Source organism: Notolepis coatsorum (genome assembly GCF_963971535.1).
Source record: "Notolepis coatsorum genome assembly, chromosome: 18".
Lineage (NCBI taxonomy): Eukaryota > Metazoa > Chordata > Actinopteri > Aulopiformes > Paralepididae > Notolepis > Notolepis coatsorum.
Genome location: NC_140182.1, coordinates 53657900 through 53685617, shown reverse-complemented (window position 1 = coordinate 53685617; position 27718 = coordinate 53657900). Strand labels below are relative to the sequence as shown.

At 42.9% G+C, this 27718-nt stretch overlaps 1 protein-coding gene across 1 annotated transcript in view; it reads left to right on the top strand.

Annotated features, from left to right (window-relative positions):
• zc3h18 (zinc finger CCCH-type containing 18) overlaps positions 1-26904 on the top strand; it is a 250964-nt gene extending 224060 nt beyond the window's left edge. The window contains exon 18 of the mRNA XM_084335339.1: positions 25297-26904. Within this exon, the coding sequence (XP_084191465.1) occupies positions 25297-25507 (211 nt within the window). The 3' untranslated portion in view covers positions 25508-26904. The remainder of the gene's footprint in view (positions 1-25296) is intronic.
• Positions 26905-27718: the final 814 nt, after the last annotated feature.

The following is a 27718-nucleotide window of genomic DNA, read 5'->3' as shown; positions in this document are numbered from 1 at the left end:
TCTTGAACCGTTGGAGAGTTGAGAGGGGCTTAACAGTAGATCTCAAGTCTCCGGGGGAGAAATATGATTTCGATCACAGATCTTTGAAATATTGATATCAAAGACGTGGTACGGCGTCTTTGGCAGAATGAGCATGGCGGGGAAAGACGTCCACAAGGGCGTTTTTGGCGACCATAGTGTTAAAATAGTCAAAATAACATTATTATATTACTAAACAAAACATTGTCATATTTTCAAACAAAATATTGTCATATTACTAAACAAATATCTTACGTGACCAGGTTAGTCGACTATAAAAAAATATTTATCATTCCATTTGGGCTGTGGGGGGTGCTTAATGTCTGAAGGAGTCGACTGAAGGCTTCTTGTTCTCTGCGAAAGCATGCAATTGGTCCACTGATGGATACATCTTGATTTTGTCTAGTCTAGTGTGTTCATTAGATGGGTGAAATCCTCCTTCAGTGCCTCTGTGCCCGTTTCTTAGGCAGTTAGCCTCTCTGGTATGCATGCCATTAGCGTTAGCCATGCTTCTAAGCCTCTTTGCTTTAGGAGAGAATGATAAAAAAAAAAATCTTCTTTTTTTTTTTTACTAAGATTCGATCGATTAGTCGACTAATCAGGGTCATCCCTAGTATGTACAGTAGTAACATTTGCACCGAAGTGGATAACTACATTATTTTTGTTCACACCAATAAAAGGCTGACCTGCATGATCACATGGCTTTGTTTAGAACGTTTGGTTTGTTTGTCAATGGGCAACATGAAACATAACTGAACCGATAAATACTGCAACAAAGGTATTTCATTTTCATTTAACCAGGTAAATCCCAATCAAGGATCCCTTTTTCGGGGGCACTCCTGGCCAACTTAATTTCTGCTTTGGACCATTGCAAACGCCCAGAACCTTTACCTGTAGTTTGACAATAGACAATTATCGTGGTTTCTAGGGGCATATATTTGGATGACGTGGCATCTTTCATCGCCCGCATGTGATGTTTGTTTACACACACCACCATGTTAATGCCGTCTTAAGGGGGGGGGGGCAAAAAAAGCCCTGAAAAAAAAAAGTTAATTTCTAACCCTGTGTTGAGCTAAAGATTTTTTTACTAGTCTGTATATACAAACAGCTTATAGTACCAAGGTCAAGTTTCAAACAAGTATGAAACCATCCAGAGTGAGTCTGCTAACACTAGTTGGCCAACAAACAGACATCACGCCTATGTTGTGTCTGTTATTATTGGAAGCATTCATTAAAGCCCTCTGGCATTTTCTGTTCTTGTTCAAGCCAATCCCTACTGCAAGGGTTTAGCTGAAATGAAAAAGCAGTTCCACCGTGTTGAGGGGCAGCTAACGCTAGCTGTGGAGCCAGTTACATTTACATTACATTTTCATTTAGCTGACACTTTTATCCTGCGCACCATGGGAGCTACTGTGAGTACTACCAGCCACCAGGGGTGCGTTGCTCATGGGACGGGGGTTGCACGCCGTGCAACCGGCTCTGTGAGCAGAAGCACGCACATGCACGGATGTGCACGCGCGTGCACACAGGAATGTGCCGCACTCGACTGATGTGCCAACTCGCTAAGTACCCACCTGGCTACTATGCATAACAATAGCACAGGTCGTCAGGTGTGTTCAAATACGTTCTCAGGTATACATTCACACAACTTGTGAATGAAATGTGTTACATTCCATTCGTAGAGGCAATTAGGCATTGTCTTTAGTCTGTGCGTATGCGAGGGAACATTTATGTGCATGCGCGGGAGCGCGCGCACACGCCCGGGAGCGCTCGTGCACGTGGCGTCATTAAAACACAGTGCGACCAGCTTTGAAATCAGCAACGCACCCCTGAGTACTACCCACATCGTCACACATGGGCTCTTTCTCATCTTGGCTTTCCAGATATACCCAATGCGTGCAGTTTCAATACTGTGTGTCTCCATAGGGTTACAGCACTGGCAGACTGCATAAGGATGGGCACAATGGCTGGCAATCAAAGTGTTAACCCTTTAATCGCCAAGGACGAGTTAACACGTCAATCTCCGCCATGCGTAATCTGCCAATGACGCCGTGACACGTCATTGAGATCAATATTTCAAAAATCTGTGATGGCAATCATATTTTCCCCGCGGAGACTTGAGATCTCCTGTTGATCTCCTCTCAACTCTCCGACGGTTCAAGAGCGCCATCTGGTGGCCGATCGGTGGATCGCCCCAAACAGCAAACCGGAAACAGAAAGTGGTGCTCATCCAAATTCGGTCCGACCACTCGCTATAGCTCCCGGGACTCCATCTTGACACACTGGATAATCGATCGCTCGCCCTAACTCAATAAACAACGTTATTTGGACGTATTATACAACCTGGAAATGGTTCATCTAGATCAGGGGTGTCAAACTCATTTTCACAGAGGGCCACATCAGCATTATGGTTGCCCTCAAAGGGCCAAAGACCGTATAAATGTTAATGTAATGTAAAATAAATGTAGCTACTCATTTACATATTGTTAAACATGTTTCTGTATTTATTACTTATTCAAGTTATACATATTGCATATGCATTTGCATAAATGTAAAAATATATGTTAGCTTATGTTATTTTAACAAATAATTTTAGTTTATCAGAACCCCATATTACTCCATCAATCAATGATCAAACCATTCAAGTAAATAACAAAGAAGAATATCATCAAATACAAGCTATGACATTAAGTTTGTTCAAAACCTTTTTGTCACAGTCAAGAGGGGCAGAACTAACAACTGTGAGCTGCAAAGAACACGTGGGACAGATGTAGCAGATATTACAAAAACAAATGGCTGCACACAACCTTGCAGAGGCCATACATCCAACTAATAGAAGATTAATTATTAACTTTAATTAACAGATTGCAGAATGGGTACAGTACAGTACAGCTCAATACACACAATTGTTAAGGGGATGCAGACCAGAGAAAGACTTTCGACTTGTTTACATCAGCGTCCCCCATTTTCAATTCGTAATGAAATTGCTATTATGTGTCTGCATGAACACACAACTGTAACTGTACTCAAAAATAACAAAATAAGGGTTGTCTCAGTTCACAACTATATTGGTAAAGTTTTGGGTGGGACTTGTTTGCGTCCCTACAGCTTCTTATTCAATTGAGCGAGATGCTCGGTTATGTCACACAGCCAGTTTGCATCTGACAGTTCAGACAATATTTCTTCAACCCTTTGTTACCTATTCCGCCTGGATCTTTTTTGTATTTTGGGCTGTAAAATTGTCAAAGAATGTCTGAGGAGTAAGTGCTTTTGGCTTTTTTCCTTTGTTACTTCATCAATACCTCAGATGTTCAACATACATGTATGTGTAAGAATGTGTAATAACTAAGGCTGTCAAAGTCGAAGCTTTATTAACGCATTAACACAATTATTTTAACACTGCTATTTTTTAACCCAATATTAATGTAAAAAAAAAAAATTACCTGAGCTCTTGGGGGGCCACATCAAATGACGTGGCGGGCCGGATTTGGCCCGCGGGCCGTGAGTTTGACACCTATGATCTAGATCAACATCCCATAATAGCAAAATTTCTACTCCAAGCTGATCGCCCAACGCTATGAGGAAGCTGCGGTGAGTTTCAGCGTTTTTTTTTACCGTGTTCGATACAAACTGCTCTAATGATCATATCACCCACACTAGATGAATCATCTAACGTTGGCCACGGAATTATAAACGACCCCCCCCCCCCCCCCCCCATCCGGTCAACATCAGATAAGTAGTAACTTCTAGAAGCACGTCCATTTGAAATGTTTTATCTCGCGCAGATCGCTATCAAACTGTATTTGATCATCAATATAATGCATTTAGGGCTATAAATCACGTTCTGGAGAATGCTGCAGAAAACGATAAAAACATATTTATACTTTAGACCGTATTTTAGTATGAATATGTGAATGAAAAAGTATAACGTTCCTACGTCCTGAACGATAGATAATTGACGTTGAATGGGCCATAGTAATGTCAATTTAGCAATACAATTTAAAAAGTTATAGCCCTGCAAAGAAGGGGAACTTCTCCATAGACAAATAGAGCTGGCAGAGGATGGTATAATGATGTACATAAGCCTGGCGAAGAAAGTGTTAATAAACAACAAAAAAAATTAACAATTTTTTTGTATTATTTTACATGAAAACAAGACAACACAATAACCATAATAACAATACACAGAACTTCACAGGGAGATAACAGCAACAATAATAATAACAGAAATAACAAATTATAAAAACAGAGTACAACATTTTAAATTTTAAAGGGGTACTATCTTATAATGGCCTTTCCCAGTATTCAGCACCGTTTCCCGGCCGTGTGGATCCATATTAACACTATGATTGCCGGGGACGAGTTAAGACGTCATTCCTAGCCATGCTCATTCTGCCGAAGATGCCGTAACTCGTCTTTGATGTCAATATTTCAAAAATCTGTGATCGAAATCATATTTCCCCTCCGGAGCCCTGAGACACACTGAAAAGCTCCACTCAACTCTCTAGCTGTTCAAGAGCGCCATCTGGTGGCCGATCGGCAGATCGCCAACCGGAAAAGAGCCTTTGACCCGGAAGTGCTCATCCATATGTGGTCCGGGCACTCGCTATCGTTAGAAGGACTCCGTCTTGATACAGTGAACATCGATCGGTGCAAATAACTCGAAAAAACAACATGATTTGGACGTATATACTATTATACAACCTGGAAATGGATCGGGCATTTCTCCATCCCATAATAGAAAAAATTCTGTTCCACGCTCATCTGCCAGCGGCGCGAGGAAGCCACGGTAAGATTCAGCGTTATATTCTAACATGTTCCATATAAACTGCTATGATGAACATATGACCCACTCTGGATGAATCATCTAACGCTGCCCACAGAATTATAAACGATCCCCCGCCCATCCGGTCATCATCGGATGATACGTAGAAACTTCTAGAATCACGTCCAGTTGAAATTTTTTATCTTGCGCCGATTGCTATCAAACTGTATTTCATCATCAATATAATGCATTTGGAGCTATAAATCAAGTTCTGGAGAAAACGGCAGAAAACGATAAAAACATACTTATACTTTAGACCATATTTTAGTATGAATATGTGAATGAAAAAGTTTAACGTTGCTACACCCTGAACAATACATATAGGACATTGAATGGGCCATAATAATGGCAATTTAGCAATAGAATTTAAAAAGTTATAGCCCTGCAAAAAAGGGGAACTTCTCCATAGACAAATAGAGCTGGCGAGGGATGGTAAATTATGAATTTAACCCCCGGCGATCAAAGTGTTAATAAGACTTATGTCTCTAATTCTCATATTGGCGCATTCTTCCAATTCCCCTCACAATATTCACCCTCACCGAACTGAGTCATCTTAAAATGTGCATATCAGTGATGTCAGAGATTTCTCAGCTGCATAACAATGTGGCAATTGCCACCAGGCCACACAGTGGTTGGAGCCCAGCCTCAAAACGGCTTAAGATCTTGAGGTATAAAAATGCTGCTTTTGAGTACTTGACTAGAAATACAAAACAATGAACCTTCCTGAAAAACAAAAACCTACAGAGGTGTTCCATAGATTCACAGGAACCGTGTAAAAGTGCCCAAATAGTGAAGAAATAGCAAAATATCTCCCCCCCAATAAAATCCCCCCAGTTAAAGTTAAGGAGGACAACACAAAAGACAAGACAAACAAGACATTTCCCCCTCCCACGAGACCGCCGGACTCCCCCGGACAAGCACCCCAACCCCGCTCAGCCGCACACAGCGTTTCTGACCTTTTCAGCTGCTGCGACCCACAGTTCAATCCCAGCCTGTCCCACCCCAATCACCTGCGCTGTGGATATCTCAAGATAAATCACATCCATCAGTGTTAGGGACCAGTTAATCACTGTGAGCTTCTCAGGCTCCTTCCATCTTAATGCTATCAGCTTCTTCGCTGCTGTGACGCCTGCTAGGATAACCCTTTTTTGTTGTATGGACGCGGTTAGTGTTGTTATATCGTTCAGGAGTAGTGTAACAGCTGTGAATGGGATTGTTAAGCCACATAGATCTGAAAGTTTGTCCGTTATTGACCTCCAGAAGCGGGCTACTGGTGGGCAATCCCAATACATATGCATATAAGTGCCAGTGGCCCTTTGAGAGCACAAAGTGCACCGAGAGTCGGATACCAGTCCCATAGCAAATAGCTTCCTAGGTGTAAGATAGGTCCTATGAATATAATTAAAATTAATTTGCTGGTGATTGGGGTTGCGGGAGGACAATGCCACATTTGTCCAAACCTCATCCCAGTCAAACTCGGGGTCCAACTCTGGGATATCCCCACGCCAGATTGTATCCAATGATACATTTTTATACGTGGATTGAATTAAGAGCGTATAAAAGTCTGAGACAAACCCTCTGGAGGCTGTCCTGTCCACTATGAGCCTGAGGAAAGGGTGTGGGTGCAAAGCTTGAGCCCACGGCACGCCATGCGCCCTCAGCGCTGACCTTAGTTGAAGGTAAAGAAAGAAGGACTCGCCGGGAAGATCATAAAATTCTTTTACCGTACTTTTCGGACTATAAGCCGCGGCTTTTTCCCAATTTTTCGACCCTGCGGCTTATATAACGGTGCGGCTTATATGTGACTCGACGTGACCAAACCCGAAAATGTAAAAATCAAAATATTGCTTTTTTGACTGCATTGAAATGTTATTTATCTGTTCCCTTATTTGCTAAACTTAATACAACTTGTAAATGAGTTAATTCTTGTTATTTGTCCGACAGTATTGTGTCCCAATGCTAATTACATATGGTAATTAAACATTAAAACACCTGCGGCTTATAGTCCAGTGCGGCTTATATATGTACACATCATTCAATTTAGCTGCTGCGGCTTATAGTCAGGTGCGGCTTATAGTGCGAAAAGTACGGTAAGTCCTGAAACGCTCTAAGGCCATTCTTATCATAGATATCCCCCAGAGTATGAACTCCCCTCCTTTGCCATTGAGGAATACTAACCGGTTTGTGCCCAACAAGTAGTTGCTGGTTATTAAAAATTGGAGAGTCCAGGTGCCATGGGCATTTAACCGCACACGACTTCTGTACATTATGCCATGTTTGGATCACGTGAGTTATGATCGGTCCATATCTTAGTTGGCATTTTGAAATAGGGATAGTGGAGTATACTACATCCTGTAATCTTAGCGGTGAGACCACCGCCACTTCCAAAGAGCGCCAAGATACAGCATCTACAGGGTCTAGCCAACACATCAGAGGTCTCAGTGAAAAGGACCAGAAATAAAGCTTAAAATCAGGGATTGCGAGGCCCCCATCTTGTTTCCTACGTTGAGTGGTAGCTCTTTTGATTCTCGGGCATTTGTTAGTCCAGATAAACTTAGATATCATCGATTGTACCTTGCGCCAGTGGTCTATTGGAGGGGGCAGGGGGAGCATTGAGCTAACAAAATGTATCCTAGGTAGGACGTTCATTTTGATTATGGAAGCCCGGGCCTGTAAAGAGTTGGGAAGGGACGACCATCTATCTAGATCCTGGTGTATTTTATTATAAGTACCCGTGAAGTTGTATTTAGTAGTTTGACTTAGTGTGGGGAATATCTCTATGCCTAAGTATTTAAAATGTTCCACTATGGGGATATCAGCTGGTAGTTGCACCGCCTTGGCCAGCTCATTAAGAGGTAGACAGGCCGATTTGTTCCAGTTAATCTTAAAGCCTGACAATTCACCAAAGTCGTCGATTATTTCCAGTAATTTTGTGGCTGATTGGGAGGGGTCATTCATAAAAATCAGTAGGTCATCCGCATAGAGAGCAATTTTGTGTGGTGTATTATTAATTATTATGGGGACGATGTCCTCTGATTGCCTAATAAATTGGGCCAATGGTTCGAGGGAAAGCGCGAATAGTCCTGGGCTCAGAGGACAACCCTGTCTAGAAGATCTGGAGACTGGAAAAAGTGTGGAACAGTTTTTGCCCGTCAGTATCATTGCCGACGGTGAGGCATACAGGACTTTAATCATATGAATAAAACGTTTTCCAAGTCCCATAACCTCAAGTACCTTCCACAGGTATGACCATTCTAGTCTGTCAAATGCCTTCATGGCATCCAAGGACAGAACTGTGGACGGAGCTGTATTGTCTTTACTGTTATCGATTACATGTAACAGCCTCCTAAGATTATCTGCAGCCAGGCGCCCCGGGATAAAACCAGTTTGATCGCAATGTACCAGTACCGTCATAAACTTCTGCAGGCGGCGTACCTTGGCAAACACTTTTAGATCGGCCCCGAGAAGACTCAAGGGCCTATAGCTTCCACAGTCATTGGGATCTCTATCCTTCTTGAGAAGTAAAGAAATCAATGCCATGTTGACATCTCTTGAGAACTCCCCTTGTTCGATAGCGTAATTGATCATATCGAGCATCAATGGACCCAATTGGTCCCAGAAAGCTAAATATACCTCGGGTGGAATCCCATCCCAGCCTGGTGCCTTACTCCTTTGCATTTCAGCAATCGTCTCCCTAAGTTCCATAAGAGTGATCGGTTTTCCCAGTTCCTTAGCCTCTTCCTCAGAAATGTGGGGTATCTCAAGCCCGCCAATGAACGATTCAAATTTAGAATTATCGAAATTTACCTCTGAGCTATATAACTGTGACTAAAACTCTTTAAAAGTGTCATTGATCTTTTTCGAATCAGTAGTGACTGTTCCCTGTCGTGTCTTGATCGAAGGAATATCCGAGAAATTATCATTCGAGCGTATTTTCATTGCCAGTAGATGGCTAGGCCTGGAACCGTGAAAGTAGTAATTTTGCCTTGTCCTACTGTATGTATTAAAAACTCAGACTGTTGTTTAAGTATGGAGTTTATTTCTTTTTTGACTATCTTGCGTTGTGTGTTTAGTCGTTCATTATAGTTAGCTTGCAAAGATGCGTATAGGTCCGCGTATAATGTTTTCAGTCCTTCTAGTTTTTTTGACCGGGATTTACGCAAATTGGAGGCGAAAAGTGTGACATGACCTCTGATAAATCCCTTTAATGCGTTCCACAGGACCCTAGGGTCTTCGACTGTGCCGACGTTGATCTGCAAAAATTCAACTAGTTTACTTCTGAACTCAGTACAGAAATCATCGCTTTTTAATAAGGTTGAGTTAAAACGCCATCTGGGAGCTCTTGTGGAGAGCTTGCCAAAGGTTGCTATAAGGGAAATCCCCTTGTGATCTGAGAGAGCTAGGGGAACCAATGAGATGTCGAAACTATCAAAAATATTAGGGGACGCGAATGCATAGTCTATTCGAGAGAAGGTTTTGTGTCTGGCTGACAGGTGAGAGTAGTCCTTGAGGCTGGGATTGGATATGCGCCAGAGGTCTGCGAGCCCAGTGTCCTGGGCCCACATCCTGAGGGCCTTAGAGGACTGTTTTTGGTCATGTGTTTCAGAGGACCCGGACCTATCCATCCCTGCATCCCAGCACGCATTAAAATCGCCACCCACAATGAGAGCGTACCCATTAAGTTCCAACATATTTTTTGTGATTGTTTTATAGAACGCTGAATCAAATGTGTTAGGGGCATACAATGCGATTATTGCTATTTTCCTATTAGAAAACTCAACTTTTGCTATAGTAATCCTTCCCTCCGTGTCCGACCACACATCCAGGACTTTGATATCAAGGTTACGTCTTGTAACTATAACGACTCCTTTTGTCTTATTGTTGGCTGAGGATGAGGAGATAACATGATATTGTCGATTTGCTAGTCTTGATACATCACTTACCAATAAATGCGTCTCACTAAGGAGAGCAATGTCAATACTTCTTCTCTTCAATAACCAAAGGACACTGGTACGCTTGTGTGGGGTGTTAAGGCCTCCTGCGTTCCAAATTAAAATATTCAATTTAGCCATGGTCGAATTTGTCTAAATGCGTAGAGAACATACCAGTGCAGCCAGGCTGAGGACAGAGGCGCTGATCCAGGTGGGCCCAGACGGTCAATCCCAAGAGTTCAGAGGAGGAACAATTACACACATACAGTACAGAAAACACAGAAATATACCACCCCAGTTACAACCCCCCTACTTCTACTCTATACACTAACCCACCCATCCTAATATTAACCTTCCTATACCCACTCTCCAATCCCCTCCCTATGCTCCATCCGCTAAGGATGGTCATGTTCCTACCGTTTCCCACTGGAATCATGGATCCAATAAGACGCTCTTCACTCCGACCCCCTCTCTAGATAAAACCCTGATTAAACCCCCCACTAGTCTAAGAAAAAAAGAAAAACAATAAAGATATTGGTCAAGGTGCAAGCATTTCACAGTCCCTCTGGTCAGGCACATAGGCTGGAATGACAAAATTCCTATATAAGAATAGGAGTAAACACCTTCATTAACTCGGAGGTAGTAATAAGCTATACCTGACACAACCTGATATTATATATTATATATATATAACCCGACATTCAATGACCTGAGCCTAAGGCTCAAATCCGGTCAAACCCAGTCTAAACAAAATTACAAGACCTAGAGACACAAAACAGATCAACCAAAGGTATTACTAGTGAAAACAAACGTGAACATTGGCCCTAATATGAGCCAACCATAAGGGAAAAATTTGCTATTATTATATAATAACTCAACGCCAACCCTGTAACCAACTACTTCTGAATCTGCGTATCAACGTCCCAATGCTTCAGCACAAATGGATATAAAAAATTAAAGCATACCAGAAGTCAGTTAAGGCAGGACCCGATCACCGTTAAATTGTGCAAACAGATGTCATTTAAACAGCAAAAAAAATAATAATTATTATGTAAACCTCCTGTTACCACAGTGCGTTGCTCCTGTATGATCAGCTTTTAGCGTCCCACTCCGGACACTCAAATACAAATGGATATAAAAAATTAAAGCATACAAGAAGTTAGTTAAGGCAGGACCCGATCACAGTTAAATTGTGCAAACAGATGTCATTTAAACAGCAACAACAACAAAAATATGTAAACATTAACACTTTCAGTGCCACGAGGTGGCGCCAGAGTTAGCTCTTGAATGCCACCATCGGCGCCAATGTTACGCTTAATATCGCCTAATCTATGTTTTAAATTATGGCTATGTGTCTAATCTGCCCGTCGCTTATCAAATAATCCTTTTCCAGTCAGTGCTGTCAAGGCAGATTGGTTTTTTATCGCTTCATTTCCGTTTGAGAGCATTTTGAAAAGCACCCGTTTTGAGGTCAAAAACAGTCCATTCTGGACCATTCTATGATAATCGTCTTTTACTGGAATATTCCAGAACGTTGATATTTGTCGGCCTATTTATGAATCGTTTTCAAATAAACGCTAGATGATCAATATTATACGTGCACGCAAGCACATTAGAGCCGCGCACGGATAATCGCCGTGTTCATTTCCTCTTGGATCTTTACAGTGAAACCGATAGAGCCCATTTCACAAAACAGCTTATATCTTCATCAAAATGAGTCTGATTATCCTAACACTGATAACATAGATTCCTTACCTGACATCAGATGGTATCCAACTGGTATATTCCAATTCCTGATCACCATTCGAAAAAATCGATAAGTGTATGGATCCAACGTGTGTACAGTGCAGTACATGATTCCGCGGGTCTCAGAGGCTCCAGAATGAACTGTGATAACCCCGGCTGCATCAGTGGACTGGAAAATGTGGAGTACAGGATTTTTTTCCCCATCCATTCTGCATGTTTACTCTTGGATACATTTGAAATAAAACGCAACATTATGTCATATAGTCTAGACCAGGGGTCAGCAACCTTTTTGACATGAAGTGCCTGTTTGAAATATAGTTGTAAGTAGTGTGCCATATCAACAATATTCCATGCATCGTAATTTTTTTTTCTCATAATCAGGTATTTTTAATGATAATTTTTACATTATTACATCATTATTGTTATTGTTATTATTAACAATATTATTATGATGGTTGTATCAACCCTAAATCTGAGTTGGGGCGGGAGTACAATGCAGACAAACAGTTTTGCTTTACTGAGCTCCGTTATCTGGGGGCTGTAGTTGGTCACTTTAAGCTGCACACCGGAGCATCTTTTAATCCAGCTGTTTGCTGTTCTCTGATATTTTCTGACATTTCGTTGATGCGTCGCTCGACACTTCAAGCTGACATGGGGATATCTTTTATCCTTGATTTGATTGTCTCTTTGTTTGGCAAGCCTTCAAACAAAACATCTGAGCTACAGAGAAAAGCCTCCTTTATATACTCTACTTACAAAAAAAGAACCTGTGGGAGGATTTCAACAAGATAAATGCGACAACAGTGCAAAATATTTCACTATAATATTTCAAAGCAAAAAAATAAATATTCGAATTTTTTGCCCCCTGTGCCAATGAAAATGCCCCAGCGTGCCTATGCGGGCATGCATGCCTAGGGTTGCCTACCCCTGGTCTAGACAGATTGATTTATAACATGATGTCATTTTGGGACCGGTACCGGACCCGTCGGGTAAGCGGTTAAACACTCACAACAAATGTGAATAGGTGCAAATCGAAACACAATGTTTATTACATATTTATGACTAGAAAAGTATACAATGTACATTACAAAAATATGAAATATTACTTCAGGTACACTTAATGTATAAGACTTCTACCTTGTATCACCCCCTCAAGACCCCCTGTTTGCTCCCAGTAACCCCAGTATGTAGGTCTCAGAGGGGTTCATATATTTAGAAATGGTCATGTTGTCTTTTTAACACATTCTGTGCCACGCCTCTTCCGGGAAGAGCATAGCCTCATGCCACCCATTAAACCAATGTAATCCGTCAATCTTGTTTGTAGAGCTATAACTATATTCTATATTATAGCTATGGATACAATACTATAGTCATTTGACACTGGGTTTCTTCCGGTCAAGATGCAAAAAAGAAATAATTTTCCATCCATATGTTCCTGTGTTATACCGTGGTGAATATAAGTATGGTTTTAGAGCGGTCTAGCGTAATTTATGAAATGCTGAGTTATAGCCCTACACGTCGGTTACATTGTAGATGCTAGCGTTTCTTGCCTGAACCCGCTATTGTTCCGGATTCAAATCTATAATATATGTATAATGTTCCATCATGAATGCATGAAAGGGGTGGGTCGTTTCTAGGGATGTCCCGATCCGATCACGTGATCGGAATCGGCGTCGATCACGTGCTTTTCAGAGTATCGGGGATCGGGAAAAAATAATAATAAAAATCGGCAGTCAAAAAAAGAAAAATTTTATTCAACAAACATGACCATGTCCACGTCTTAAACTCATACGGAGGCCTTAGTTTTGGTTTTAAATTACATATAATATATCATCATTAATGTATTTATTGTCACACAGAGCAGAATAATTATCCACAACAAACACATTCCCCTTTAATTTTCACCGTTGCAACAAACATTCCCTTTAATTTAGACGCTACACGCTACACGCGAGTCGCGACCACATCACAACAACAACACGTCGCTCCCGAAACACGGTTAATATCCACTGACTTGAGCAGCTAGACTTAATGTCAGAGGTTTGGAACTAAGCATTTTAAAATAGAAAGTCAAGCAAGTTGCAATGTTTGCAAGGAGGAGATTCCGCGTGGAGGAAAAACTCATGAAGCAGCAGGCTGGAGGCGAAGTTTTCAGACTAACTTTTCAACTGGAGGATAACGTTACGTCGGCGTTTCAGACCAGAATGGACCATTACGTAAGTCGAACACTGAATGTATACTAATGTGCAAACATATATTGAAACTTTTAATATTTCTCATATGAAGCAGAAGCACATTTCTCAGGGTGAATGTAATAACAAAAGCCTCCGCTCTCGCGCCCTATTATAGGCAACAGATGGGCTTGTCTCACTCTGCCAGTTTCTGACAAAAATGCGTCAAAATTTATTACTAATGTGAAAGATCGGATCGGAAACGATAGGATCGATAGATATTTAAAATCATATGATCGGGATCGGATCGGAAGCAAAAAAAGGCGATCGGGACATCCCTAGTCGTTTCTGATTATTTGATCGTCAGTAACGGCATTCGCATTGAACACTAAAAACGGTTATCAGCCCGAAAGCATTGCAGGATCAAGCTAGAATTGACATCAAATCGCCCTTACCTGTGGCCGGTAGTCATAGGCGGCGGGTGAGCTGGACATTAGGGTAGGCTATAGATGGGATGGGACTTGCGCGGAGCGCGCAACATTTTTCCTTTTTCTTTTTTGCTTGCACGCAAACGGTGCTATCCAGGTTCTGATGTCATACAATACACACACCCACTAGGCTACTACAGCGAGCCCCACTCATTTCATATAGTGCAAATTAATTGTTCAAATGAAGGCATCCAATATGATTAACCATTGTCTTACCTTAATGCAACAAAATAAAAATGTGACGTTTCGCGTATCAATGATCTTTTCTGCTTTAAGTTTGTCTGTGAGATCACTTTCAATGTGAAGCGGACTCAGAGTTGACTGTCTCTCCTGGCGCATATTGTTGTTCTTCTTAGCCAGTTTCGGATGCGCCTCATTGGGAAAGACCGTTCACAAGTTGCGGTGCCGACGGCAATGAAGGAAACGTTTTCCGTAATTTGGATCTCATCATGCTTTGAAAACAATGTACATAGTAGCTCTAAAAAGTTTCCATGGTTTGATTAACTCTGACTCAGTCTCATCATGCCCTCGTAGAGCAAGCCCTTGGCCTCAGGTGATCTGGTGTTATTATGCCCAGGCGGCATGTAATTTGGAATGGAGTTCCAGGCAGCTCTCACGGAGAAGGCTGATTTGCTAAATGTACTCGTCCTTAATGGAACAGCCAAGTCACCCGGTACAACAGTTCTGGTGAACCTGGAGGTGAAAAAATCGGAAAGTGGGGGTGGGGCTAGACCAGTGGTGCCCAACCAGTCGACCTCGATCGACCGGTAGATTGCGCGCTGGTTTCAAGTAGACCGTGAGATTATTTATGTAGGTGACAGTGGGGTCGCGCATTGGCAAAAAATAAATAAAAGATCAAGCGAAAATCCGCGAGCCCAACTCAGATAGAGTTTTCCACCTGGCCGCTGTGTATTTGCCATGTCTTGCCCCTGCATCAACGGAGGCACAGTATTCCAATACACATCTCATACATCAGCGCAGGCCACGTCTGGTCTTTTGTGAGTCAGAGGAGCGCAAAGTGCCGCAACGTGCATGCGCGAGCGTGCGTGACAGCCCTGCGCAGGTACATCGACCGTCTGGTCTTTTGTGAGTCACTGTGTACTGAGATATTTGTGATCGACACTGTCTCGTATAACTAAAGCACTTCCAGGGGGGGGGGGGGGGGACTTTCCAGGCCAAGCATATAAAGCTGATTTGATTAATTTAACCTGGACACTCTCAACTACGGTTTTAGAGCAGAGAAAACTGCTGAAAACGGCGGCAACCGTCAACGAAAAAGGACTACATGCTTTGTTTATTGTTGCCAATTGGATCGCAAAGACTGGGAAACCCCACACACTTGCAGAGAGCTTTTGGTTGCCCTCTACCAAATATGTGGTTTCTGTCCTTTGTGGACAAAGTGTTGCAGAGCAGCTCCATACAATACCGCTGTCAGCTGACACTATTTCAAGAAGAATTGACTGCATGTCGGACGATGTTAAGAGCCAAGTTGTGGAAAAACGTAAGCAGAGCCCGTATTTAATGATTTGAAGCCCATCATCTGTAGCCACATAGAAGGGCTCATTGATCAATTTCGGAATTATTTCCCCGAAAGAAAGAGCACGGACAATTTGAACAACTGGATTCAAGATCCGCTCATTGCGCATGACGCTTGCAACAGGCCTCCCTCTGTCTGAGCAGGAGGCGTTGATCGATCTTTCGTGTGACGAGCTACTGAAAGTCAAGTTCACTGGACAGGCCATCGCAAAGTTCTGGATATCAGTCCGGAACGACTACCCAGTGCTGTGTAATGCTGTGCTGAAAAAGCTTGTCCCGTTTGCGTCAACATACATCTGTGAAGCGGGATTCTCGGCCCTGACATTAATACAAAATAAATACAGATCTCGCCTCAGAGTAGAAGCGGATCTGTGCCTCTTTCTCAGCACAACGCAGCCACGTATCATGGAACTATGTTCAAATGTACAAGCACACCCTTCCCATTAAGTGTAAATGTGTATACAGAAACAATTCCGTTTGATAATATTCATTCATTTCATTAATAACATTCTTGTCATTCTTGTAATTCCTACACTACACCGTTACAATGATATATAAAATATCATTATATTATATACCCATTCAATATGCACATGACATGCACATACCGGTATATGCCATATAATATTTTCTGTCATGTGCATATTGAATGGGTATTATTATTACTAATAATACTAGCCGAGAGTAGGTCAAATTTGGGCTGGTAGCTCTCGGCTGGGTGGCAAATTAAAAAGTAGATCTTGGTTCAAAAAAGGTTGGGCACCCCTGGGCTAGACCATGGAGGATTTTGAGGCCCAGACTGGCATCGGTTAGTTTGATGATACGGCGTGATTGGTTACTGCCTGCAGTCTGGAATGTTAAACGGCCACCACACCTACTGCCATTGACACCTTGGTTGGCCGACCCTTGCGTATTGTCACCACCGGGCTGCAGCAGCCCACACACACACAATATCGTAGCCTAGGCTGCCTATAATAATGCGCAGACTGGGGTTGCCCATTTGGGTAGGCATAGCCTAGCCTGGCCTAATATACCTGCCGCCTATGCCGGTAGTAATCCAAAAAGAATATTCCAATTTCTTGATTGCCATCTGGTAGATCCAATGTCCATTTGCTCGACGGCATAAACGACCATAACATACGGATCGGGCATAGTTGTAACCGGCAGAACTGTGTGCCTCGCCCAAGAAGAAAAAATGAAATCCGAGACCTGGGGCCATCCCACAGCCCAGGATACAATGTTAGAAATGGTGCTCGATATCGCCGCCTGGTAGGATGCGGCCGGTACTGCACCTTCGGGTTCCCAGTATGCATTTTTCAGGCAACACACAGCTCCCTGAGATTGAATAGGGTATTAAAAGGGGGCGGTTAGGTGGTACAGTGGGCAAGGCGCTCACCACCAATGCAGGAGACGCTGGGTTCGAGCCCAGCTCTCCGCATTGCTATCAGCTTGGCTGGTCGTTCATACTAATACAATTGGCAGTATTAGGGGGTGGGAAGCTGATGGGTGGGGATCGGACGTTGTGGACAGCGACTCCTACAGGTCGTTGGTGCGCCTGCGCAGCAGAATCAGGAAGCGACGGGGGCGGCGTGCCCTCCCACGCAGACCCCCGACGCTGAGAGATTGCGCTGTGCAGGTGAAAAGATGCAACGGCTGCTTCCTCGAGTACCGGAGGGGACACGTGATGTAAGGCTTCGTCCACATTGCAGCCGGCTTGTGGGAGGCATGGCCTAACGGCGTTCGAGACAGGGGAGGGTAGAATTGGACGATACGAAATTGGGATGTAGGCGAGTCAATATATGGTTTAACCCCAAAAAAATTGATACAAAAGGTTTTTCAATGGATTCTGGTAGTATTGGGCGTGCTAAATAACATACTAAAAGTCGACCAAAATCGACCCCTCCGAAAGCCGTCATTTCCAAGATGGCGTCCCAGAGGGCGCCGGGGCGATTAAAATGGCTATATCTCAAATTAAGAAAATGGTGCAAAGGATTTCTCAACTGATTCTGGTACCTCTGGGCATGCTCACTAACATACTAAAAATCTAGGAAAATACACCTTCCAGAAAGGCTTCATTTTCAAGATGGCGTCCAAAGTTGCGGCTGGCCACGCTTAAAATGGCTATATATATGTCAATATAAAAATTATATAAATGATTTTGTCATTTGATTGTGGTACCCCAAGTACCCCTAGACATACTTAGGAACATACTAAAGTTTTAGGGAAATACACCTTCCGAAGAGGCTTAATTTTCAAAATGGTGTCCAAAATGACGACTGGGAGCTTAGAATGCCTGTATCTCAAATGGGAAAACATTTCTAAAGGATTTATAAACTGATTCTGGCACCTCTATACATTAATAACTAGCAAAATATCTAGCTAAATATATCTGCTAGGAATGCATAATTTGCATCATCAAAATGGCTGCCTGTAGCTTATTTTGGCTAAAATTAAAATTGGTTATTATATTCAACCTAGAAAGCTGGCTTTGGTGTTGAACACAAAATAAATTACCCACTTATTGTGGTCTTTAGGCCTACTCATCATCATCTTCAGGATCCTCTGGGAGAAACTTGTTATGTGGATTGTCACATTCATGAAGTTGACATGGTCCACAGACAGTAGTACAAGGTAGTCCATATTTTCTGCATGAGCAGCGAAGTGTCTTGCAGGCAGTGGTACAGTTACAATGAATGACCTTCAAGAGACTGTCTGGAGCAGCATTCATTGTTGACATGAGTGGGACAAATCTTTTGTCCTGCAGTTTCCAGCCCCAGTCTAGAGCATCTATACCATCATCTGTTCCCATCCAGACCATGACCTGGTAGTATGCTCTACGACAGTGGAATTTGGTAGCAGATTCAGTTGGTGGTAGACGTTCAGGCGTTACCGTTGATGAAGCTGAGACAACCTTCTTGCTGAAAATGTTATATCTCATTTTTGCAAGTGAATCTGTGCACTTTCCACCAAAAAAGACAGCCATTGCTTGGCACCCAAGGTCATCGATCACATCTGTTGTCTGGTTTGGTACAGTGAATGCATTGGCACAAGCCTGAAGGACAGGATCCCCTTTTACAAGTTTTTGGAATGCTGTCTTTTTGCCAACTCCGAAGATCCGGGAAGTTGTGTCACAGCCAGTCACAGCATGGATGAACAGCAACTGAGAACACACATCCTGTCCGAGTACTTCTTTCAAATGGTTTATGGCATACACTTTAAAACTGCCATCAGCTTTCGACTTGTCTGATCTAAAATAAAGGCCCTTGCTATCTCTCTGTGCATAGTAAAGAAGTAAGACGAGGAGATCAGTATCTTCTCCAATCAGCGTTGTGGTGTGAAGAAGAGATGATCCCACTGCGGCCCTTACTATGTCTACATCAGCATCTCCAAGTGAATTGACCACAGTGCAATCCCGTTCTTTCAGTTCATCACTTATCATGTGGATCAGTTTCTGTTTATTCAAATCTCTTGACAGGAACTCCTCCTTCTTACCTGAGAACTCTGTCTCAGCAGTGAAGTTGACAATGGGATGAATATTGTTTCCTCTTCTTTGATGTGTGTTGTCTTTAATGGATGGCCCATCCTCATAGCCATCAAACACAATGGTTGTAGCTGAGCCATAATGTTGGATGGTGAAGTCTGCATATGACTGTGCAATTTTACCATAGCTTTGTCCGTGCTTCCATTGTATTCGGTGAAGGAGTGAACTACCATCAAGAACATAATGCTCCGTTTCTGGTACAGAATCTAGGATTGCATCACTTGCATGATCACAGATTGCGTGCGCTAGTTGTGGTTTATCAGCTTTGCGGAAGACGTTTCCGGCTTCAAAGAGGGCAGGAGGGAAAGGACTGAGTTCGTAACGCATAACCTCCTCCAATGACAGCTCTCCAGTTTGGGAGACAATAAGGAAACGTTGAAAAAGAAGTGCAGAATCAATGATTCGATCAGGAGCAACCTTGATAGACGATTTTTGTCCAAGGGTTATGGCTTTATCCTTTCTACTAAATGAAAATGTGAATGCCGGCTGTCCGATCATTTTGTGCATGATGTTGCGTCCAACAGAGTCATAATCATGCACGTTCACTCCATCCTCAGCGACAACACCTGTAACAACATTCCTTAAAGAAGAGTCTGGAGAGAAAGGTGAACATATAGCAAGTTTTGAAGTGATCTTCTCCAGGTCAGCAGCATCCCTTTTCATCCTTGCCTCTGTTGAATCCTTGTGCTGTTCTGATGTTGTGTATGTCTGGTTTGAGAACTCGTGCATTGCGGTGTTATACTCTGATGTTATGCCCTTTGACATTGTCCAAAGGGATCTCTGATTGTCGGTCATTCAACTTCCATGTGTCATCCCTCCTGTAGTCTTCAATGACCTCATCAATGTTGTTTCGATTACAAGATCTGAGCTGAGGCCTGCCCATGATTGGCTGCTGCAACGGATAACATGAAAACCCTTTTCAAATTGTCTGAAGACATCTGGGTGGTTGATGTGAAGCTGACTCATCTCTTGGACATAAAGTGTGCCGATTTCAAGTAATTGTAATGCCCAGCCGCAGCGAATATCGGCATGCATTCAGAAACAGCGTGTAGGTGCAAAAGCCAGGAACCTGTGCGATCTGCTGTTATCAGTGACCTAGCAACTTCTAACATGTGTTGGTAATTTAGCCACAACTGACTAGTTTTGGATCTAGCACACAGTTCCATCTTCCTTTTTCCCAGCTCTTCATTTATTGTAATGAGGGTCTCTGATGTGAACACTGTTTCCAATGGCATTTCACCCTTAACTATTGAGGTATACATTGCTTCAGACTGTTCAACCATTGCTGCAAATTCATGACTATCATCTACCATTTCTGATATTATCATGCGGTTAAGACATTTGTCAACCAGAAGATGGCCACGGAATGCTCTCTGAACTGATTTGCCTGTCATCATATGGGCTACTGAGTTCTCCCCATAGACTACCCCTAGAATGTCCTTAAGTCCTGTACCGTCCATCAGTGTACCAATTGCTCCTAGCAAATTCATAAATGTGTGAAATCCTCCTAGGAGCAGGACAAAGGACTTGAGGTGACTGCACTGTGGTGAATCTAGGATTATCTCTGCTGCTTTGCAATATAGGGGTTGGTCAAATGTAACTACTGGGGCAAGGTGGTGTTTGGATGCCAGACCACAAATGAACTCCAGTGTTGACAGAATGCATGTTTTGTCTCCGGAGTACATGTCTATCATTGGTAAGTATCTCACTGAAGACTGCCCTGGATGTTCATCTCCCTTATGAATAATGTGCATCATCCCCTGCCAACCAGGTGCAGGCTGTTTGAAATTGAACGATAACTCCCAAAGCAGATCAACCATCTTGTTACATTCTGCGAGTCTTGGAAGTTCTTTAAATGTGGTGTCTCTGTAAAAGTGTTTGGCAAAGTGATAATCTATTATCACAACTTTTGACCTCTGCACAAGATTCAGTTCATTAATTCTGAACCTCGGAATCCTTTGGTCTGTCTTCTGTCCTGGTGTCAAGGCAGCTATCATGCCCATCCCATGAAATGTCCCTTTCCCATCAATTGTTAGAATATTATGATCTACATTGTCTGCAGCAAATAAGACGGTTGTGTTCAACACATCAATATCCTTACCAAGCATGTTTGGTGCAGTACAATTTGCAGCATTCATTTCAAACCTCTGCAGTTCAGAATAGGAAGAGCAGAATCCCATCTTATTCAGCATATCTACAATGAACCGAGACCGGTTTAAGTGGTGCATTTGCACTGCTAGGCCAATTTGCAAAGGGGCAAGGACAGCTTGTGGTCGGACTGCCTGTATGATTGCGTGGCCAATACTAGCAATTTTCTGCTCTGTCTCTTTACCGACAAACAAAGCTTTTAACACAATGTGGAGTGATTGTGGAATATAATCAAGGGCATTCTGTAGTTTTAGTGTCTCTGTAGTCGGGTACTCATTAACAGGTGGAACATTAGTCATTATGTCACTTTTTATGCGTTTTGCAGCTGTTTCAAGTAAGTGTCTCTTCTCAGACTCTTCATCACTGTTTTGTTTTGTGTTGTTATAGTAGGATCTGAGTGTCTGATGTTTTCTCTCTTATTGTAACAATCCAATCCAAGCCATCTCCTTCTGCAATAAATATGCTATTTGCATATCGTTGCATCAGCAATGTTTTTAGGTATTGATTACTATATGGGATGGAATCGGCCTTAGACAAATACTCTTGCATTTTACACCTAAGTGCAGAAACGGTCAGCTGTCCATCATCATTCGTTTCAAAGTAAGCACACATTTTTGAGAAGGCTTGTTCTTGGTCCGCATTCTTTGGCCTTCCAGACTTGAAAATGATGCCTTTCCGGAAGGTGTATTTTCCTAGATTTTTAGTATGTTCATGTAGCATGTCTAGTAGAGCTGCCGCGATAACCGCATTACCGCGGTATCGCTGTTGCATCACGCTCACCGCAGAGTTAGGCTGAATACCGCGTCACCGCTCTTTTTTATCATAATAATAAAGTTGGCTTGCGGCTCTGCAGATATACCCTACTCGGTTCCAAGCGACCCTATTGGTCCAGCCTGGCTCTGCGGCTCTGCAGATACCCCCTACTCGACGCGTCACACTTTGTAGCCTCTGAACGAAAACAGAACGCCGCGCCGCCATCTTTACTGCCTCGCTAAGGATGCATTTCATTCAGGATTTGTTTGCGACAGAACCAAGTGCAATAAACAAAAAAGAATGGATTCACTGTGTATTCTGCCTTATTTATTGATGAAACAAAACCGACATCAACCCAATTTACCACCGAGCGGAGAGTTTAGTGTCACAACAAGATCGCTGATGTGTTAAGTTTGTTGTTGTGATTAGCCTAATACTACAGTCAGCCGATATACACGAGAGGTAACAACGTTAAACCCGGGTTTGCTTGGTAGAATACACAATGAGAGGTAACGTTAGCTTTGGCAGAATAGACGCAACGAGAGTCTGGTTAATGTTGTTATTGATTGATTGATTGAAACTGTGTTAAACTCTGGCTTGCTGCAAGCCCTCGGACATCTATGCCCACGGAGCTTTCAGTGTACACAAGCGAGCGGCGGCGGCCCCGCCTGAATGAATGAATGAATGAAAACTTTATTAACAGATTGCAGAATGGGTACAGTGCAGTACAGCTCAATACATACAATTGTTAAGGGGATGCAGACCAGAGAAAGACTTTCGTCTTGTTTACACCAGGGTCCCCCATTTCCAATTCATCGTAACATATATGACATACATGACATACAGATAGACAGTACTGCTACATCTATACATTTATGACATACCAGATTTGCAATTACAGTACTGTATTTGTGATACAAAAAGAGTCCAGAAAGAAAAGAGTATATACATTAGGCGTAGAAACTGTACATTGGATTGGGTAGGTGGGGGTGGGACTGTACATTGGAGGTGGTTGGGGGGGGTAGGAGTGGGGGGGGGGGGTTGGGTAGGAGTGGGGGGGGGGGGGGGGGGGGGGTTGGGTAGGAGTGGGGGGGGGGGGGGTTGGGTAGGAGGGGTGGGTGGGGACTGTACATTGGAGGTGGTTGGGTGGGTGGGGGGGGGGGGGGGGGGTAGTAGGGGTGGGTGGGGGACACTGTACAACTGTACAAACAACACTGTACATTGGATTATTGACAAGACCATACTTGGTAATTTACTGTACATTGGAGGGGGTTGTGTTCGGACATTTACAGGGGCCAGTTTCGAGTTGCAGTCTCCCTTAGGTGTTTTTTGAGAGTGTTTTTGAAAGTGGGTAGTGATTCACATTCCTTTACAGCTTTGGGTAGGGCGTTCCACATTGATGTGGCATAATTGCGAAACGTGTTTAGTCCCTTGTTTGAGCCGAATCTGGGTTTAACATGATTTGTGGAGCTCCCTCTGGTGTTGTGATCGTGGTATTCACTGACCTTTGGGAAGTATTTAGTCATGTACATGGGTACCTTGGTCGTGTAGTGTATCTTGTAGACCAGGCCCATTGCAAGTTGCTGTACTCTGTCGTCTACTCTAAGCCATCCTAGGTTGTCAAAGTGGGCAGGGGTGAGGTGGGTTCTAGGAGTAAGGTCAAGCAGTAGTCTGACCAGTTTGTTTTGAGATGTTTGTAATTTTGTTTTTAGCGCCTTTGAGGTGCTTTGGTACCATGAGGTGCAAGCATAGTCGTAGTACCCTTGAATGAGTGCTCCTGCTAGAGTCTTCAGGGTATTCTTGTTTACCAGTGAGGAGATCCGGTACAAGAAACGAGTTCGTTGGTTGACTTTTTTTATTACATTGGATGCCATTTTGTCACAGGAAAGATTTGCCTCTAGGATGGAACCCAGGTAGGTAATATCTTCTTTCCTTGTGACAATATTGTCACCCACTGTAACTGAGAAGCCGTCGGTCTTGCTGAGTTTGTTATTTGAACCGAAGAGAATGGACTCTGTTTTGCCCATGTGTAATGATAGTTTGTTATCAGCGAGCCATATGCAGATTTTGCTTAGTTCTGAGCTGAGGGTTTTTTCAACCTGTAATTTGTTCTTGTCAGAGACCAGCAGGGCTGAGTCGTCCGCAAACAGGAACAAGTTGCAGTCACAAGCTGACGACATGTCATTTGCATAAATTAGGAACAGTAGCGGACCTAGTATGCTTCCTTGTGGAACACCACAGTTTACTGTGAGGGGGGGGGATAGGGTACCTGCATCCCCATTCCCCAAACGGAGTAGTACCTGGCTGCAGTGGAAAAGGAACGAAGTACCAGGTGCCTAAAGCGGGTCGAGTCGAGTAGGTAATATGCAGTGGAAAAGCGCCATTAGACTAGAGGCAGGCTATAAGAGTAGACTGCTAAAAAAAAAAAAAATGCATTCAAATTTTTTTTTTTTTGTGCGCACTGTGCGGTAATTACCGCGGCGGTAGGAAATATTGCGCAAATTCGTGTGGTAAGGAAAATATCAATACCGCGGCAGCTCTAATGTCTAGAGGTACCAGAATCAAGTGAAAAATCATAGTTATATATTTTTTTCTATTGAGATATATAGCCATTTTAAGCTTGGTCTGCCGCCATTTTGGACGCCATCGTGAAAATCAGTTGAGAAATCCTTTGCACCATATTCTCAATTTGAGATATAGCCATTTTAATATCTCCACCGCCATCTGGGACGCCATCTGGGAAATGGCGGCTTTCGGGGGGGTCGATTTTGGTCGACTTTTAGTATGTTATTTAGCACGCCCAATACTATCGGAATCCATCGAAAAACCTTTTGTATCAATTTTTTTTGGGTTAAGTGCTTTTTTTTCATAGATTAAATAGAAAATGGGAGAAAAAAGAATAGGGTATTGAAATCGGGAAAAAAAGGAAAAACGACCTATAAACGAGAATCTTCGTTTATGGCACTGAACGGTTGGGGCACAGAAACGAGAATTCTCATTTTTGGCAACCAAAGTGTTAAGGCCGCGACATGCCACCCAGCGAAAAGTCGGCTTGCATCAGTTGACATATGACAAATGTAAGAATTGCATCGGTAGACACATGACACTGACCTCCTGGCTCTTTGTCCTCTCTCCACAGGAAGCGCCCTCTCTCCCCGCCTCCCAAATCGTCTGGGAAAGGCCCCGCGGCTCCATCAGGTAAGCCTGTGGCCCCGGGCTCGGGCTCCACCGCCGGGTCGGGCTCTGGCAAACCCAGCAACACACTGTCTCGCCGCGAGGAGCTGCTGAAACAGCTCAAGGCCGTGGAAGACGCCATCGCCCGGAAGAGAGCGAAGATCCCCACCAAATAACATCGTTTGAGAAAGAAAGAAAGAAACTCCTCCCCCTATCTGCATGCCCATACCGCCGTGTCGCCATGGCAACAGTGAAGGCGATGGGATGGAGCGGTCACCGACGACAACCCCCGCCCCTACTTCTTTCCCTACCCTCCAGTGATGACGCAAAGCATCCTTCTGGACTCAAGTGTAAAAATGTTCCCTGTCCGACAAAAAAGTGTACAAAGGCTGTTGTGTAAGTGGTTCATGAATAAAAGAAATGACCACCACACCAAACCATATTTCTGCTTGTTTGCCCTTAGAGAGAGAGAGAAAGAGAAAGGTTGGGTTACGTTTTCCATTGTAGAGCCTCGTTCACTCCCCATGTGTCCTACTTTTTGTCCCTGAAGTCTGGGGACTTTTGAATGTCTGGGCATACAGTCGTTTACCTTACTGTTAAGACGACAACAACAACAGCGACAGGGTGTGGGGTTGAGCAATGGCACGCGAGCGCTGGAACCTTTTCTGGAGCACCCCAACTTAGACAAGAATGGGCCGCTCGTGCCTCACTCTGGTCCCTATTTAGTGAAGAGGAAGAATCTTCCTCACGTTGTCTCTTTTGAAGAATAAGGTGAATTTATATAAAATTTGAATCCATTTGTCTCTTGTTCTCTGTCGGTCTTGTCTTTGTCTCGTCTGTCTCCCATGTCCGCCCTGCTTTTTTTTATTGTCTCAATCTCTCGCATCTTATCTTTTTAAGTTAGTCTTTTTCTTTTCTTTTTTGATTTGTATGGAGCGGTTTGACTGTTATAAAGCCCCTCCCCCTCTCCCAGGTCGCTTCTGTAGATCCAGGGAGTTACTGATGAACTTGACAGCTTGCAGGCTCCAAAATGTTTTTTTATTTTAATTTTTTACAAAACACATAATAAAAAAAACTACAAAAACATTAGTTGAAACATTTGTATTCAGGGGCTGATTAATAAAAAATTTAAAAGCTAAACACCCAACCAGAACCATCCGACTCCCCCCCCCCCCACACACACACACACACACACTTTTGTTGACAGCGGGTCCCACCAACATAATCAATGACTTGTTCTCTTGTCTAGGTCCGTCTGATGTCCTCTAGACGAGTTCACTTTCATACCGTGTACAATAATCGTGACTTGATGTCAGTTTCTCTCAAGTGTATGATGATGATGATAACCAGGAAAAAATATATATAATTTTGACGGTGATGTGCTTTTTTATTTTTTAATCTTAAGGCATTTTTTTGTTTTCTTTTGTTTTCTTAGCTCTTTTCAAGTGATTATGGGATGTTTTACTGCCCTGCCCTTCTAGTCGACGAGTACGAGAGATGTAATGGGGACACTTAGAGATGAGGAAATATCTGTCTTGCTTTTGTGACAAAAGGCTTCTAAATAAACTATTTTGATAAAGAGAACATCCACTGAATGCTTTCCTCTGCAAAATCCTGTGTTGTGACCTTTTAATCTGTCATTCTGCATGGTCCCACGGGCTCTTCAAGTCTTAAAAAGTCTGACATTTAATAATAAAGATTTTAGGCCTTTTTAAAAGTCTTAAAAGGTCTTAAGGATGTATTGGATTAGAAAGTTACATCTAAGTAAGCAGTACAGTTCCACCCGAACATTTCATTTACTTCTTTCATAGTCATTTTCCTTCATACTTTCTTTTGCCAGTATGGCCGTGAAATAGGTATTACATTCTATTCAAAGTGGTCTTAAACAGTCTTGTTGAAACCTGCAGGAACCCTGGCCTTACACATTTGATGTCCAAGGTTTGCTGGGCAACTTCCGGGCCACTGAGGAGCAGCACAGGTGGAGTGGGAGTTACTGCCTTGCTCAAGAGCACCTTAATGGTAGTTGTTGAATAAGATGAGTTTTTATTACTTCAGTTTCCCTGTAGTTTCTTTTGGAGCCAGTAAGCCTCTAATTACAAGCATGTTTTCTGACCTTTTAGGCTACTGTTTTTAACACAGCATATTATGTATCCTTTCAACAATTGTATGACTTCCTTGACTCTGTGGATATGTTTTTCTTTTGCCAAGAAACTAGTCTAAATCTAATCCTAATTCTTTTCCAGCACTTTATTTTTTGTGTGTTGAAGACACCGTTTTTGGTGGGTCTAGCTCACACCAAGTTTTAAATAAATGATTTCCTTCCCTGCCTGACTGCCCCATACCAAAGAGTAAAACATTACTTTTACAAATGGGGCAGTGCTACCAAA